The following is a 17,587-nucleotide window of genomic DNA, read 5'->3' on the forward strand; positions in this document are numbered from 1 at the left end:
GCTGGCTATGGCTATCCAACACTGGATAGCCATAGCTATCCAGTATCCAGTAATTAGAGGCTAATTAATTGAGTCAATGTGACTTATGGTTCGTGAGAAGATTTGTTAGCATATGTGCTAACTTGCATCTATAGGTACATTAGCCCATCTGAAATTAGCCCGCCCAACTACCTCATCCCTATATTGTTATTTATTTTGCTCATCTGTACCCCAGTATCTCTATTTGCACATCATCTCTTGCACATCATTCCAGTGTTAATAATAAATTGTAATTATTTTGCACTATAGCCTATTTTATTGCCTTACCTCCATAACTTGCTAAATTTGCACACTGTATATTAATTGTATTTCTGTTGTATTTTTTTTTTTGTTTTTGTTTTGTTTTACCCCATATGTAACTCTGTGTTGTTGTTTTTATCGCACTGCTTTGCTTTATCTTGGCCAGGTCGCAGTTGTAAATGAGAACTTGTTCTCAACTGGTTTACCTGGTTAAATAAAGGTGAAATAAATAAATAAATAAAATAAAAAACTGGAACTCTTCCAAGTCAAGATAAGCTGCTAAACTGCTTGCTGACTGTGCACTGTACTGCATTATTGTAGCGAGTTTACTAACACCTTAGTTCTAGTAGCTATTTTGACTATGACGTTAGCTAATATGGTGACAACAATGTAGGCTGTGTGTAGCGGTTAGCAGTTACAATATGAAGGTTTGCCTTGGAAAGGTTTTTTCGCCTGGTCACAGACAGCTGATGTGTTGTGCACTGTAGTCTACAAGCGAAAGGAAAAGGTGAGAGGATGAGAGCGCGTAGATGCGAGAAGGAATTATACAACGAGCAAAATGATCATGCTGTTTGTATGTGGCTGCTATGAAAGTGAACTGTTTGTGTGTGATCAGGGGTGTATTCATTCCGCCAATTCTGTTGAAAAACGTTTCTTAAAACGGAAGCAAATGGAATGAAACGGGGATAAACATAAATTAATTTGTCCAATAGAAACTCTCGTTTGTAACTGTTGGACTAATGATTACACCCTAGATTAGCTAGATGCAGGCGAGAGGGTGCAAGGCGGTATTGAATGTGTCACTGTCACCTTGATTACTCAAATTTCTCTTGACCTGTGCACCTACGTTGTAAACTTTCATTCATAGGCTAAGTTGTAGCAACATCTTGATGGGTATAGGGAAAGTTCAAGTATCATGTAGTGGCCTAAACCTATCGATGTTACATTGAGCTGGGTGAATGGAATATAAATGACAGTCATCCAGTATGCTGTAATAGAAATAAGGCCATGCTCATAAAAAAAAATAATTGTCCTCCATCATCTTAAACGTCACCGACCGCCACTGCAATACACTAAAGCAAAAAAAATTTCCACAAAAAAAATTTCCACAAATCTTAACATAAACCATTAGTCAAATTGACCCCAGAATTGGTACAGTATCTAAACTCAATACTTTAAGAATGATTACCTGCTGCATTCAACCTACAGCAACAGACTAAACTTCACTTGCTTTTTTACAATTTCCAAAGACATTATTTAAAATACCTACATGTTTCAAATAAATACTGTGCATTTAAGTATTTCCAAATACATTCCGATACTCCACTACTTACTTCCAAATGTTTGATTTTTTTTTTTTAACTTCCTATGACTGAGATGTATGTTTGTCCCACCTAGCTATCTTAAGATGAATGCACTAATTGTAATTTGCTCTGAATAACAGCGTCTGCTAAATGACTAAAATGTAATTGAAATACCCTAAATAGTATTTGAACCCAAGTCTGATGTGTGCGCGCGCGCTTGTACCGGTCCATCAGGGAGGCAGTGTGCTGGTGGTCTACGGGGGTCCAGGGAGACTCCAGTCTCCAAAAGCAGCTCCTGGCTGAGCGGAGGGATGTGTGTGTGGGTGTGTGTCTCCACACGCTGCTGCAGGGAGTGTAACCCCTCCTCACTGCCCAGGACGAAGGAGTGGAGCTGGGCTGACGTCATGTCCAACACATGCATCACCTGGAATGCACACATATGCATAATTATATGGAATTGTTTGACAAGACCACTAGTCACATCAATTGAAAAGGAAATCCCCTCCAGAGGCTCATGTTGCTATCCAATGAATAAGATTGAACAGTCCCTTGCATTCACACTAAATTTCCAAGCTACGCAAACACTTGCTAAGTTGCTTTCAAGCTTTGTAGTGTGTGTGTACCTTCATGTTGAGTATGTTCTGTAGGGCAGTGTAGCAGCAGGGTGTGTGTGTGTCACGGTCTGTCCCTCCTCCTCTTGTTGCAGGGTCCCACAGCAACAGCATCTGTAGCAGAGATTCCACCGGCTCTAACAGGGGCCTAAACACAGACACACGACGACAAAGTGTAACATTTTCCTCACATAAAAAAGCTAACACATTGAGCAAAAACTAAATTAAATTTTAAAAGTTCCGAAAACTGCTGCTAATACAGTGGGGGAAAAAAGTATTTAGTCAGCCACCAATTGTGCAAGTTCTCCCACTTAAAAAGATGAGAGGCCTGTAATTTTCATCATAGGTACACGTCAACTATGACAGACAAATTGAGGAAAAAAAATCCATAAAATCACATTGTAGGATTTTTTATGAATTTATTTGCAAATTATGGTGGAAAATAAGTATTTGGTCACCTACAAACAAGCAAGATTTCTGGCTCTCACAGACCTGTAACAACTTCTTTAAGAGGCTCCTCTGTCCTCCACTCGTTACCTGTATTAATGGCACCTGTTTGAACTTGTTATCAGTATAAAAGACCTGTCCACAACCTCAAACAGTCACACTCCAAACTCCACTATGGCCAAGACCAAAGAGCTGTCAAAGGACACCAGAAACAAAATTGTAGACCTGCACCAGGCTGGGAAGACTGAATCTGTAATAGGTAAGCAGCTTGGTTTGAAGAAATCAACTGTGGGAGCAATTATTAGGAAATGGAAGACATACAAGACCACTGATAATCTCCCTCGATCTGGGGCTCCACGCAAGATCTCACCCCGTGGGGTCAAAATGATCACAAGAACGGTGAGCAAAAATCCCAGAACCACACGGGGGGACCTAGTGAATGACCTGCAGAGAGCTGGGACCAAAGTAACAAAGCCTACCATCAGTATCACACTACGCCGCCAGGGACTCAAATCCTGCACTGCCAGACGTGTCCCCCTGCTTAAGCCAGTACATGTCCAGGCCCGTCTGAAGTTTGCTAGAGTGCATTTGGATGATCCAGAAGAGGATTGGGAGAATGTCATATGTTCAGATGAAACCAAAATAGAACTTTTTGGTAAAAACTCAACTCGTCGTGTTTGGAGGACAAAGAATGCTGAGTTGCATCCAAAGAACACCATACCTACTGTGAAGCATGGGGGTGGAAACATCATGCTTTGGGGCTGTTTTTCTGCAAAGGGACCAGGACGACTGATCCGTGTAAAGGAAAGAATGAATGGGGCCATGTATCGTGAGATTTTGAGTGAAAACCTCCTTCCATCAGCAAGGGCATTGAAGATGAAACGTGGCTGGGTCTTTCAGCATGACAATGAACCCAAACACACCGCCCGGGCAACGAAGGAGCGGCTTCGTAAGAAGCATTTCAAGGTCCTGGAGTGGCCAGATCTCAACCCCATAGAAAATCTTTGGAGGGAGTTGAAAGTCCATGTTGCCCAGCGACAGCCCCAAAACATCACTGCTCTAGAGGAGATCTGCATGGAGGAATGGGCCAAAATACCAGCAACAGCGTGTGAAAACCTTGTGAAGACTTACAGAAAACGTTTGACCTGTGTCATTGCCAACAAAGGGTATATAACAAAATATTGAGAAACTTTTGTTATTGACCAAATACTTATTTTCCACCATAATTTGCAAATAAATTCATTAAAAATCCTACAATGTGATTTTCTGGAGAAAAAAAATCTCATTTTGCCTGTCATAGTTGACGTGAACCTATGATGAAAATTACAGGCCTCTCTCATCTTTTTAAGTGGGATAACTTGCACAATTGGTGGCTGACTAAATACTTTTTTTCCCCACTGTATAATACAATAATATACTGTACATTCCATTTAGCAGACGCTTTTATCCAAAGCGACTTAGTCATGCGCGCATACATTTTATGCATGGGTGGCCTCAAGAATCAAACCCACAATCCTGGCGTTGCAAGCGCCATGCTCTGCCAACTGAACCATACAGGACCACTATGATTGATATGTGTGTGCATGTGTACCTGCTCAGATTGTTGGGGTAGGGTAGGTGTGTAGAGAATCTCACTTCTCCATTCATATCCTCTACAGCCATGATGTCCTTGGGACCTTTGTTGCGCACTTTACTGGTCCTACACACACACACCTTTACTGGTTCTACAAGAACATACAATTATTTGCCTTCTATTGTTGACAGACAGACACTCACTCACCACTGAACTGGCTGCATGTTGTGTAGGAAGGGGCGGAAGCCACAGGTACACTCAAAGATCATGGTCCCAAAACTCCAGTAGTCCACTGACACGGTATAGGGCTTATTCTCAAACAGCTCTGGAGCCTAACATGCGCATGCACGTAGCACGCACGCACACACACATACACGATTCCCATTGGAAATAGGTTCAGCTGCATATATTGTCAGTATATAAAAAAGCTTTGGTCTCACCAGGTACTGCAGAGTTCCGACGAAGGAGGTACAGAGACTGCCCTGGTCCAAGTCCTTAGCGTAACCCAGATCTATAATCTTATGGACCAACTAGACGAGAGAGAAATGGAAAGAGGGAAAGATGGGGAGGAGAGATGGACAGCACCAATACTTATTTGAGTTTCCAAATACCTGTTTGTGTGTGTGCACTCACCTTCCCACTGATCTCCTGCAGTACGATGTTCTCTGGCTTCAGGTCCCTGTGGATGATCTTATTCTCATGGAGGTACTGGATACCAGACCCTGTGTGTGCAATAATGTTACATTACCTCAAATGCAAAGAAACTCCCAAACATGGTGCTTGCAAAGTATCAATTTACCAGCCTCAAACTGGAACCAAACAGAAGCAAATGGGCTGAAACCGAGAGGGACTAATATACCTTTGCCCAATAAGCAACACTTGTTTGTTACAAAATGTTTCTCGTTGCAAAGCATTTTGCTTTGGTGTACACTAATGAATACACCCCTGGAAAGCAACCTCTAGAATGAACAAGTATATTTCACTATAAGGGGCTAGCTTACCAACATGGCTGAGTAGAGACAGGACTTGACTCTCCTTCAGTCCACAGCAGTTCTCTGGCTTGTTCAGCAGCTACAGGGATCAGGAAAAACACAGTCACATACAATTCATTCATTTTGTTGTGTAACAAAGTGGGATTAAAATGGATTTAAATGTCATTTTTGGTAAAATATCTACACAAAATACTCTACTGTCAAAGTGGAGGAAATATATATATATATATATATATTTTTTTAAATTAATTAAAGGAAAATAAAACACTAATATATCTTGAGTAGACCCCCTGAGTCAATACATGTTAGAATCACGTTTGGCAGTGATTACAGCTGTGAGTCTTTCTAGGTATGTACTCCTGAGTGGCGCAGTGGTCTAACTGTGCCACTAGAGATCCTGGTTCGAATCCAGGCTCTGTCGCAGCCGGCCGCGACCGGGAGACTCATGGGCGGCGCACAATTGGCCCAGCGTCGTCCAGGGTAGGGGAGGGAATGGCCGGCAGGGATGTAGCTCAGTTGATAGAGCATGGCGTTTGCAACGCCAGGGTTGTGGGTTCGATTCCCACGGGGGGCCAGTAAAAAATAAAATAATGTATTCACTAACTGTAAGTCGCTCTGGATAAGAGCGTCTGCTAAATGACTTCAATGTAAATGTATGTCTCTAAGAGCTTTGCACACCTGGAATGTACAATATTTACCCATTATTCTTATAAAAATTATTCAAGCTTTGTCAAGTTGGTTGTTGTTCATTGCTAGACAGCCATTTTCAAGTCTTGCAATAGATTTCAAGCCGATTTAAGTCAAAACTTTAACTAGGCCACTCAGGAACATCGCAACTCCAGTGTATATTTGGCATTGTGTTTTAGGTAATTGTCCTGCTGAAAAGTGAATGTGTCCCAGTGTCTGTTGAAAAGCAGACTGAACCAAGTTTTCCTCAAGAATGTTGCCTGTGCTTAGCTAAATTCCCTTTATTTTTATCCGCCAAAAAACCTCCCTGGTCCTTGCCGATGAAAAGCATACCCATATAACATGATGCAGCCACCACCATTCTTGAAAATATGAAGAGTGGTACTCAGTGATGTGTTGTGTTTGCCCCAAACATAACGCTTTGTATTCAGGACAACATTTCTTGCAGTATTACTTTAGAGCCTTATTGAAAACAGGATGTATATTATGGAATATTTTTATTCTGTACAGGTGTCCTTCTTTTCACACTTTTTTATAGTATTGTTGAGTAACTACAATGTTGTTGAGCCATCCTCAGTTATCTCCTATCACAGCCATTAAACTCTGTAACTCATTTAAAAATCACCATTGGCCTCATGGGGAAATCCCTAAGCGGTTTCCTTCCTCTCTGCCAACTGAGTTAGGAATGGCGCCTGTATGTTTGTAATGACTGGGTGTATTGATAGACCATCCAAAGTGTAATTAATAACTGCGTTAAGCTCAAAGGGATATTTAATGTCTGCTTTTTTTTTACCCATCTACCAACAGGTGCACTTCTTTGTGAGGCATTGGAAAAACTCCCTGGTTTTTGTGGTTGAATCTGTGCTTGAAATTCACTGCTCGACTGAGGGACCTTACAGATAATTGTATGTGTGAGGTACAGCGATGGGGTAGTATGTTATTGCACACAGAGCGAGTCCATGCAACATACAGTTGAAGTCGGAAGTTTACATACACTTAGGTTGGAGTCATTAAAACTAGTTATTCAACCACTCCACAAATTTCTTGTTAACAAACTATAGTTTTGGCAATCTACTTTGTGCATGACACAAGTCATTTTTCCAACAATTGTTTACAGACAGATTATTTCACTTATAAATCACTGTATCACAATTCCTGTAGGTCAGAAGTTTACATATACTAAGTTGACTGTGCCTTTAAACAGCTTGGAAAATTCCAGAAAATGATGTCATGGCTTTAGAAGCATCTGATAGGCTAATTGACATCATTTGAGTCAATTGGAGGTGTACCTGTGGATGTATTTCAAGGCCTACCTTCAAACTCAGTGCCTCTTTGCTTGACATCATGGGAAAATCAAAAGAAATCAGACAAGACCTCCACAAGTCTGGTTCATCCTTGGGAGCAATTTCCAAACGCCTGTACAAACAATAGTACGCAAGTATAAACACCATGGGACCACGCAGCCGTCATACCGCTCAGGACGTAGACGCGTTATGTCTCCTATAGATGAACGTACTTTGGTGCGAAAAGTGCAAATCAATCCAAGAACAACAGCAAAGGACCTTGTGAAGATGCTGGAGGAAACAGGTACAAAAGTATCTATATCCACAGTAAAACGAGTCCAATATCGATATAACCTGAAAGGCCGCTCAGCAAGGAAGAAGCCACTGCTCCAAAACCGGCATAAAAAAGCCAGACTACGGTTTGCAACTGCACATGGGGACAAAGATCGTACTTTTTGGAGAAATGTCCTCTGGTCTGATGAAACAAAAATATAACTGTTTGGCCATAATGTCCATCGTTATGTTTGGAGGAAAAAAGGGGAGCTTGCAAGCCGAAGAACACCATCCCAACTGTGAAGCACAGGGGTGGCAGCATCATGCTGTGGGGGTGCTTTGCTGCAGGAGGGCCTGGTGCACTTCACAAAATAGATGGTATCATGAGGAAGGAAAATTATGTAGATATATTGACGCAACATCTCAAGACATCAGTCAGGAAGTTAAAGCTTGGTCGCAAATGGGTCTTCCAAATGGACAATGACCCCAAGCATTCTTCCAAAGTTGTGGCAAAATGGCTTAAGGACAACAAAGTCAAGGTATTGGAGTGACCATCACAAATCCCTGACCTCAATCCTATAGAAAATGTGTGAGCAGAACTGAAAAAGCGTGTGCGAGCAAGGAGGCCTATAAACCTGACTCAGTTACACCAGCTCTGTCAGGAGGAATGGGCCAAAATTCACCCAACTTATTGTGGGAAGCTTGTGGAAAGCTACCCGAAACGTTTGACCCAAGTTAAACAATTTAAAGGCAAAGCTACCAAATACTAATTGAGTGTATGTAAACTTCTGACCCACTGGGAATGTGATGAAAGAAATAAAAGCTGAAATAAATCATTCTCTCTACTATTATTCTGACAGGGAATTTTTACTAGGATTAAATGTCAGGAATTGTGAAAAACTGAGTTTAAATGTATTTGGCTAAGGTGTATGTAAACTTCCGACTTCAATTGTATTATGTGACTTGTTAAACACATTTTTACTACGAAACTTATTTAGGCTTGCCATAAGAAAAGGGTTGAAAACTTATTGACTCAAGACTATTCAGCTTTCATTTTTTATTAATTTGTAAACATTTCTAAAAACATAATTCCACTTTGACATTATGGGGTATTGTGTGCAGATCAGTGACACAATCTCAATTTAATCCATGTGGAAAAAATCAAGGGGTGTGAATACTTTCTGAAGGTACTGTACACATGGCGTCACTGCAAGTGTGTGTGTGTGTGCGCGCGCACGCGTGTGTACCTTGCGTAGGTCTCCTCTAGAGCAATACTCCATGGCCAGTAGTGGCAGGTCATTGAGAGCTATAGAACTCATCTCTTCTGGAACCTCCCTGGCTCTGACCACATTATCATGGCTCAACCTGAAGAGGCAAGGAGACAAGATAGGAGTCAGGAGTCGAGGAGACAGAAGGGTAAGAGACAACAAGACAAGGAAGTAGGAGACAGGAGAAAAGGACAGATGTAAGGTGACAGTCAAGAGCAGTAAAATATTATCTATAGCTACCGTATGCTCTATCTATGGGATCCCTGTGTGTTTATGCTTCTATGGGGTAAATCCATTTGAATTCAATCACCTTTTGACAGCTTCCCTTTAGATTTAAACAAAACTTTCCATACATGTTTGCCCATGGAAGACGTTGTCAGAAAGTGACATTTTGGAGACAAAGGTGCTCAAAATTGACCCATTTTGCATACCCCACCATACCATGAGACATCTATGTCTTCATCACTGGAAAAGATAAAGGGTTGGGTTTGATATCATTTAAAAGCTTTCAAACAGTGTTGTCAAACTATTGGATAATGTCTTGAAAAAAATGTTGTTTTCATAAAAATAATGGATTTTTTAAAACCTTTAAGGTAAATTATACAGGGTGGGTGTCATTTCAATCAGAAATAGAATTCATTGAATGGACATATGCCTTCAGACTAGGGCTGTACGGAAGCCATATTACCGGCTGTCACGAGTCATGAAGGCAGTCAAATTCCACATGGCCATTTAGTCACGGTAATTAGGCATTTCCAAGCTCTGATGCTGCTTATGGTCATTAGTAGCCTACCAAACTTGCTAACTGCCTGGTACTCCGCACTCTATTGTCCCTCAAATCACTCTGACATCACTGCAAATGAATCGAAAATATAATCAAACCCTTCATGAGAGCCCATGAGCTCATGTTGCGCAACATTTCTATAGGCTATGCAATTGCATGAGAAAACAGAGTGATGGCCTTTATTAAAAAGAGGAGGATCCATCAGCTATATTTATATCTCAACTTCCGAATATTAAGCACATTGCTTCTCTTTACAACAGGAGTATAGCATACCTGGCTGGCATGAAAATGAACCACAGGAAAAGCATCCTCCATTCGCTATTTAAGTGCATAGATTACATTAATCTTTTTCCTCTGCCCCTGTTTCGAGACCGGTGCATGATACTGGTTCATTCTAAATCAAAACAAATTTCACACATATTATTTAGTATATGTAAAGATTAAATCAAGAATAGTCTGATGGGTGACAATATTAGCCTATCACTTGTGAATTATATAGTATCACTTGTGAATGATGCCCAGTGTAAGGCAAGAAACAATGCATACCCTTTTTTTTGCGACTTTTTCAAATCATAGTTGCACACCTCATGTAGCCCAGCCCATAGGCCTATATGTTTTGATAAGGTTTGTATCACAACTAAAGTGGCCAAATAACTTCTTAAATTGAAGCACATTAATCCACTTCACAATGGGTGTAGAGCCTAACTGACATACATATACAGTGCGTGAGTTTCAAGTTTGGGGAAGATCATTTTCACCATAAAAATGCACCTTATGGCCTCCCTAAGGCACTGCATCGCAGTACTAGAGGCGTCACTACAGATCCGGGTTCGATCCCGGGCTCTGCCGCAGCCGACTGCAACCGGGAGACCCATGAGGCGGCACACAATTGGCCCAGCGTAGTCCGGGTTGGGGAGGGTTTGGCCGGCCGGGATGTCCTTGTCCCATCGCGCTCTAGTGACTCCTGTGGTGGGCCGGGCGCATGCACGTTGACACGGTCGCAAGTTGTACAGTGTTTCCTCCGACACATTGGTGCGGCTGGCTTCCGGGTTAAGCGAGCAGTGTGTCAGGAAGCAGTGCGGCTTGGCAGGGTCGTGTTTTGCCACAACTTTGGAAGTATGCTTGGGGTCATTGTCCATTTGGAAGATCCATTTGCAACAAAGCTTTAATTTCCTGACTGATGTCTTGAGATGTTGCTTCAATATATCCACCTAATCTTCCTTCCTCATGATGCCATCTATTTTGTGAAGTGCACCAGTCCCTCCTGTAGCAAAGCACCCCCACAGCATGATGCTGCCACTCCCGTGCTTCACGGTTGGGATGGTGTTCTTCGGCTTGCAAGCTGTCCCTCCTTTTCCTCCAAACATAATGGTCTTTATGGCCAAAGAGGGCTTTTTTTATTTCATCAGACGAGAGAATCTTTGTCCCCATGTACAGTTGCAAACTGTAGTCTGGCTTTTTTATGGCGGTTTTGGAGCAGTGGCTTCTTCCTTGTTGAGCGGCCTTTCAGGTTATGTCGATATAGGACTTGTTTTACTGTGGATATAGATACTTTTGTACCCGTTTCCTCCAGCATCTTCACAAGGTCCTTTGCTGTTGTTCTGGGATTGATTTGCACTTTTCGCACCAAAGTACGTTCATCTCTAGGAGACAGAAAGCGTCTCCTTCCTGAGCGGTATGATGGCTGCGTGGTCCCATGGTGTTTATACTTGCGTACTTTGTTTGTAGAGATGAACGTGGTACCTTCAGGCATTTGGAAATTGCTCCCAAGGATAAACCAGAGCAAAGAGGCACTGAGTTTGAAGGTAGGCCTTGAAATACATCCACAGGTACACCTCCAATTGACTCAAATTATGTCAATTAGCCTATCAGAAGCTTCTAAAGCCATGACATCATTTTCTGGAATTTTACAAGCTATGTAGACTTCTGACCCACTGGAATTGTGATACAGTGAACTATAAGTGAAATCATCTGTAAACAATTGTTGGAAAAATTACTTGTGTCATGCCAAAACTATAGTTTGTTAACAATACATTTGTGGAGTGGTTGAAAAACGAGTTTTAATGACTCCAACCTAAGTGTATGTAAACTTCCGACTTCAACTGTATGTATATACTGTATTCTATTCTACTGTATTTTAGTCTATGCCACTCCGACATTGCTCATCCTAATATTTACAGTGAGGGAAAAAAGTATTTGATCCCCTGCTGATTTTGTACGTTTGTGGCAAATGGTAGTGGGCAAATGGTTGGTTTATTTGAACAGTGAGAGACAGAATAACAACAAAAAAATCCAGAAAAACGCATGTCAAAAATGTTATAAATTGATTTGCATTTTAATGAGGGAAATAAATATTTGACCCCCTCTCAATCAGAAAGATTTCTGGCTCCCAGGTGTCTTTTATACAGGTAACGAGCTGAGATTAGGAGCACACTCTTAAAGGGAGTGCTCCTAATCTCAGCTTGTTACCTGTATAAAAGACACCTGTCCACAGAAGCAATCAATCAATCAGATTCCAAACTCTCCACCATGGCCAAGACCAAAGAGCTCTCCAAGGATGTCAGGGACAAGATTGTAGACCTACACAAGGCTGGAATGGGCTACAAGACCATCGCCAAGCAGCTTGGTGAGAAGGCGACAATAGTTGGTGCGATTATTTGCAAATGGAAGAAACACAAAATAACTGTCAATCTCCCTCGGCCTGGGGCTCCATGCAAGATCTCACCTCGTGGAGTTGCAACGATCATGAGAACGGTGAGGAATCAGCCCAGAACTACATGGGAGGATCTTGTCAATGATCTCAAGGCAGCTGGGACCATAGTCACCAAGAAAACAATTGGTAACACACTACCCTGTGAAGGACTGAAATCATGCAGCGCCTGCAAGGTCCCCCTGCTCAAGAAAGCACATATACATGCTCGTCTGAAGTTTGCCAATGAACATCTGAATGATTCAGAGGAGAACTAGGTGAAAGTGTTGTGGTCAGATGAGACCAAAATGGAGCTCTTTGGCATCAACTCAACTCGCCATGTTTGGAGGAGGAGGAATGCTGCCTATGACCCCAAGAAGACCATCCCCACCGTCAAACATGGAGGTGGAAACATTATGCTTTGGGGGTGTTTTTCTGCTAAGGGGACAGGACAACTTCACCGCATCAAAGGGACGATGGACGGGGCCATGTACCGTCAAATCTTGGGTGAGAACCTCCTTCCCTCAGCCAGGGCATTGAAAATGGGTCGTGGATGGGTATTCCAGCATGACAATGACCCAAAACACACGGCCAAGGCAACAAAGGAGTGGCTCAAGAAGAAAAACATTAAGGTCCTGGAGTAGCCTAGCCAGTCTCCAGACCTTAATCCCATAGAAAATCTGAGGAGGGAGCTGAAGGTTCGAGTTGCCAAACGACAGCCTCGAAACCTTAATGACTTGGAGAAGATCTGCAAAGAGGAGTGGAACAAAATCCCTCCTGAGATGTGTGCAAACCTGGTGGCCAACTACAAGAAACGTCTGACCTCTGTGATTGCCAACAAGGGTTTTGCCACCAAGTACTAAGTCATGTTTTGCAGAGGGGTCAAATACTTATTTCCCTCATTAAAATGCAAATCAATTTATAACATTTTTGACATGCGTTTTACTGGATTTTGTTGTTGTTATTCTGTCTCTCACTGTTCAAATAAACCTACCATTAAAATTATAGACTGATCATGTCTTTGTCAGTGGGCAAACGTACAAAATCAGCAGGGGATCAAATACTTTTCCCCCTCACTGTATATGTTCCTTAATTCCATTATTTTACTTTTAGGTTGTGTGTATTGTTGTGAATTGTTAAGATATATTGCACTGTTGGAGCTAGAAACACAAGTATTTCGCTACACCCGCAATAACATCTGCTAAACGTGTACGTGAGAGCTAGGCCAATGGGTGTGCAGGCTTTTGATCCAGCACTGCTCAAACATACCTGAGTCAGCTTAACAAGGTCTTGTTGAGCAGTTGATTCGTAGAATCTGGTGTGTTAGTGTCCAACGTGTCAAAATAAGATCCAGAATAATTAGATATATTTTTGGCTCTTTAGAGATTAATTTGCCTCCATGTTTTTTTTGCATATTAGCCTAGGCTATAGCCTTTGCTACATACTTTACCATAATGGGTACTCAATACACATTAGCTAGATTGCTAAATGTAAATGTGATATTTTTGGTTTAGCCATGCAATTGTAAATGCCCTCCCGGCGCAGTGGTCTAAGGCACTGCATTGCAGTGCTAGCTGTGCCACTAGAGATCCTGGTTCGAATCCAGGCTCTGTCGTAGCCGGCCGCGACCGGGAGACCCATGGGGCAGCGCACAATTGGCCCAGCGTCGTCCAGGGTAGGGGAGGGAATGGCTGGCAGGGATGTAGAGCATGGCGTTTGCAACGACAGGGTTGTGGGTTCGATTCCCACGGGGGGTATGAAAAATAATGTATGCACTCACTAACTGTAAGTCGCTCTGGATAAGAGCGTCTGCTAAATGACTAAAAATGTAAAAACATTCCATTAGCAGGCCTATATAGGCTACCACTGCAAATGGCACGCTCTGCTCCATTGGCGCATCATCTCAATTGCATACAGCATTTGTAAAGTGATGTTATTTCCTCCTATATTGATAATTGAGAAATAATTGTTATACTCACATAAAGCTGAGACTCGGTAGTCTTTCCCGCAATTTATTTTTGAAATGTTGCTCAACTGTCAGTGTCCTTGTGCTTATCAGAATGCATCACTCCCTTCACTCCGTTTGTAAAGCGTGGAGCGGGAGTAAGAGCCAGCAGCAAAACAGGGACAGGGCAGACACTTTAATTGCAGGAAGCAGGTTAATGCACATTACTGTTGACCAAATAATGGTTTTAGAACCGAAAAAAATCAGCACAAACATTGTGTAGCCTAATCACTGAAATTACCGATGACATAAGCAAAACTGCTTCGGTAAGAGGAGTGCAATGTCGGAGTCTGTAATTTTTGGTTTATCGTCCCAGCTCTAGTTAGTGTTGTTGTCTATCAAACTGTATAGGAGTCCTTGCGCTCTCCTCTGGCGACGGCCCGACTCACACTGGCACACGACATGCGCACAGAGAGGCAAGTATTATTTTATTTTCAATTTTGTTTCTTTTTCCGTGGTGGCAATGATTAAGCATCGGCACAATATAACGGAAACACTGTAGTCATCTCCGTCTTATTTTTTTAACATTTGAAAACTGAATTCAATACATTTTAAGGCTTATTAAGGCCTTTAAATCAGATAAATACATTTAAGACTAAGGACCAACGGACACCCTGACACATTAAGTAATGACAGAATGCATTTTAAATTTCACGCAATGTAACACTTTTGTATGACTTAATACAAAACAAATATCGATAGGAGTGGGAAAAAAGGTGCCTGTGCATTGATAAGCACACCATTAAAGATAAGTAATAAAATAAAAGACGGCACTTCAAAAAGCCTATTTCACACCAAAGCCTGCTGAATTTGCAAGATAACTTTTCTTTCATTTTGATTTCGGCACAAATGAAAATGTGGCACTGACTGACTCGCCCATGGATTGATGTTTTAGCATTGTCTCAATGAAGAGTTCGGCGTTCGACTAGCCATGCGCAACATGCAGTTACAAACCTGCTAGAGTTAGCGGCAGGCGGACGAGCAATATCCACCGTCATAGTATGGATGAAGCCTGAGACTGAAAGTGAAGCTGGTTAGATTTAGAAAACCCTGAGTAGATCTAGCTTGCTTTGTAGGATACCGCTCTGGAGCGCCAGGTGAGCGGGGTTTGCACTTTTTTGAGTTTTTATTGGTTCCATTGCAGCAGGCAAGCTCAATTAAGTACAGCTAAAGTATTTGAAATTATTTCAAACAGTATTTGAAAACAGGTCTGATAGTGTTTGTGTGGTTATAACTAAATTAGATATGTGTAGGTGTGACACTCACTTCTTCATAATCTGTATCTCTCTACTCCAGCGTTCTCGGTCCTTTGAGTTCAGCTCCAGACGACACAATTTCACTGCTATCTTCTCTGATGTCTCCTACACACACACACACACACACACACACACACACACACACACACACACACACACACACACAGGTGTGTTGCATTCCCGCTGAGCATCTCAGATGATAATGTTATTTTTGAGACTTTATACTCCAGATGGCTTTACGTGTGAGTAGTCATATGATCAAGACTCACCAGGTGCTGGTACAGGTAAACGTGTCCAAACCCTCCGGTCCCCAACTGCTCCTTCAGCTCCCACAGCCCACACACCTGGCTCTGTTTGACCGGGACTCTCTCCATCCCCCTCTTTACCTCTTTCTCCCCCTCTCCCTCCATCCCTTTCAGCTGTGGAGGGCTCGAGAGTGTAATCTTTCAGTTACTTTTGGACAGAATGACTTTGAAGTGACATTTGCTGTGTAGCCTCCGGAGTAGTCTCCAACTGGAGAGTGTGCAGGCCTTTTTTTCAGCCCTACACTAACACACCAGATTCAGCTATGATGTTCCGACTGAAGACCATGATTATTCTAGTTGATCAGTTCAATCAGAATTGATCAGTTCAGTCAGGTGTGACAGTGTCAGGATAGGAAAGGCCTTCTCTACCTTAGCGCTCCAACAACTCCGCAACTTTTAACTTACCACGGCAGAAAGGCTGGCAGGACAATACAAATGTTGGATATGCCCACAACCATGTATTTATCAGATGTCCTAGTTCCACTGTGGACCGGAGTGGCTAGCTTGCCAGGTGAAGTTCGCAAAACGTAAACAAAGTAGCTAGCTAGCTAGAGCTGTCCTGTGAAAACTCGTTAGCTAACGTTACTAGCTAGCGCTGAATACAACAATAAAACTAGCTATCTAGAAGTGATAGTATTTCATTTCTAGATTAATTAGCTACCGGTATTTTAGTTCCACGCTAAAATGAAACAGTGGTAACGTTAACTATGTCCAAAAAGTCATAACCTAAGTCAAAAGCAGCTGCTGCTGTTGCTGCTGCTGCTTCTTCTTCTTCTTTTGTGGATTATTATACGGAGGTTGGCAACCAACTTTAAGGTACATTACCGCCACCAACTGGACTGGGGTGTGGACCAGAGACAGTGAAGGTCTAAATCCTACCCAATAATCTTGTCTCCCTAAGGAAACGAAATACATAATGAAATACTACATCCCCTGAAGATTTCCCCAGCAGTTTAGTTAATCCTGGCTCTTCAACCCCATTACACCTCAAATTTAATAACAATCGCTCCCTTTCCCTCACATATTTCTGGCACTGTAATAGAACATGTTCCACTGTCTCCATCTCCTCCTGAATGATCACACCTCCCAGTTGGATGTTTCCCCACCAATTTCAATGTACTATTGGGCCTTGTGTGTCCCGGTCTCAGCCTTGTGACTACACTTTGCTCCCTTCTCTCTCGGTCTGAGGACCTCCCTGCCTCCACCTTTTCCTGGATCTTATACAAGTGTCTTCCCTTTCTCTCCCTGTTCCACAACTCTTGCCACTTATTTTTAACCACTGTTCTTATTAACCCCTTGGCTTCTGCTTTACTGATTGACAATTCCCTCTCAACATTAGGATGTTTAAGAGCCTGCTTGGCGATCACATCCACCTCCTCATTCCCCTCTACTCCCACATGAGCTGGTACCCAGAGGAACATCACAAATACCCTCCATCTGTTTCACCCTATACAAGCACTGCAAAAACTCATACAATACATCCTGTCTGCTCTGAGACATAAATTAATTAAAGCTCATCAGTGCTGCACAGGAGTCAGAGCAGATGACTACTCTGTCTGGCCTCACCTCCTCCACCCACTCTTCAGCCAATAGTATGGCCAACAACTCCATTGTGTAAACAGATAAATGATCTGTTGCTCTTTTCGTCACTGTAATATTTGTGTTGTGGAGAATATCACCAGGCAGGAGACGGGAGTACAGTTTAGTGTTGTTTAGTAAAAACATATTGTGCCCTACAGCCCCCGGGCCAATAGTGCGCATGTGCACTTCCTATTAGGTGTCGTAACATTACACTGCTGCAATACATTACTGCTTAGTACCAGCATAGTAA

At 42.3% G+C, this 17,587-nt stretch overlaps 1 protein-coding gene across 2 annotated transcripts in view; it reads right to left on the minus strand.

The window, feature by feature from the left end:
* The window catches only part of LOC121568297 (inhibitor of nuclear factor kappa-B kinase subunit alpha), a 28,537-nt gene extending 11,245 nt beyond the window's left edge, over window positions 1–17,292 (minus strand). The window contains exons 1-10 of one of the 2 annotated variants that reach the window (XM_041878854.2): window positions 15,721–16,550; window positions 15,462–15,556; window positions 8,697–8,814; window positions 5,216–5,285; window positions 4,848–4,936; window positions 4,655–4,744; window positions 4,422–4,546; window positions 4,233–4,340; window positions 2,207–2,342; window positions 1,807–2,007 (exon numbers count right to left, since the gene is read on the minus strand). In XM_041878854.2, the coding sequence (XP_041734788.1) occupies window positions 1,807–2,007; window positions 2,207–2,342; window positions 4,233–4,340; window positions 4,422–4,546; window positions 4,655–4,744; window positions 4,848–4,936; window positions 5,216–5,285; window positions 8,697–8,814; window positions 15,462–15,556; window positions 15,721–15,861 (1,173 nt within the window). In that variant the 5' untranslated portion in view covers window positions 15,862–16,550. Of the gene's footprint in view, window positions 1–1,806; window positions 2,008–2,206; window positions 2,343–4,232; window positions 4,341–4,421; window positions 4,547–4,654; window positions 4,745–4,847; window positions 4,937–5,215; window positions 5,286–8,696; window positions 8,815–15,461; window positions 15,557–15,720 lie in introns of both variants that reach the window. The other variant, XM_041878859.2, reaches the window with a different exon arrangement.
* Between the last annotated feature and the right edge of the window lie 295 nt (window positions 17,293–17,587).

Source organism: Coregonus clupeaformis, chromosome 1, assembly GCF_020615455.1.
Source record: "Coregonus clupeaformis isolate EN_2021a chromosome 1, ASM2061545v1, whole genome shotgun sequence".
Taxonomy (NCBI): Eukaryota; Metazoa; Chordata; class Actinopteri; order Salmoniformes; family Salmonidae; genus Coregonus; species Coregonus clupeaformis.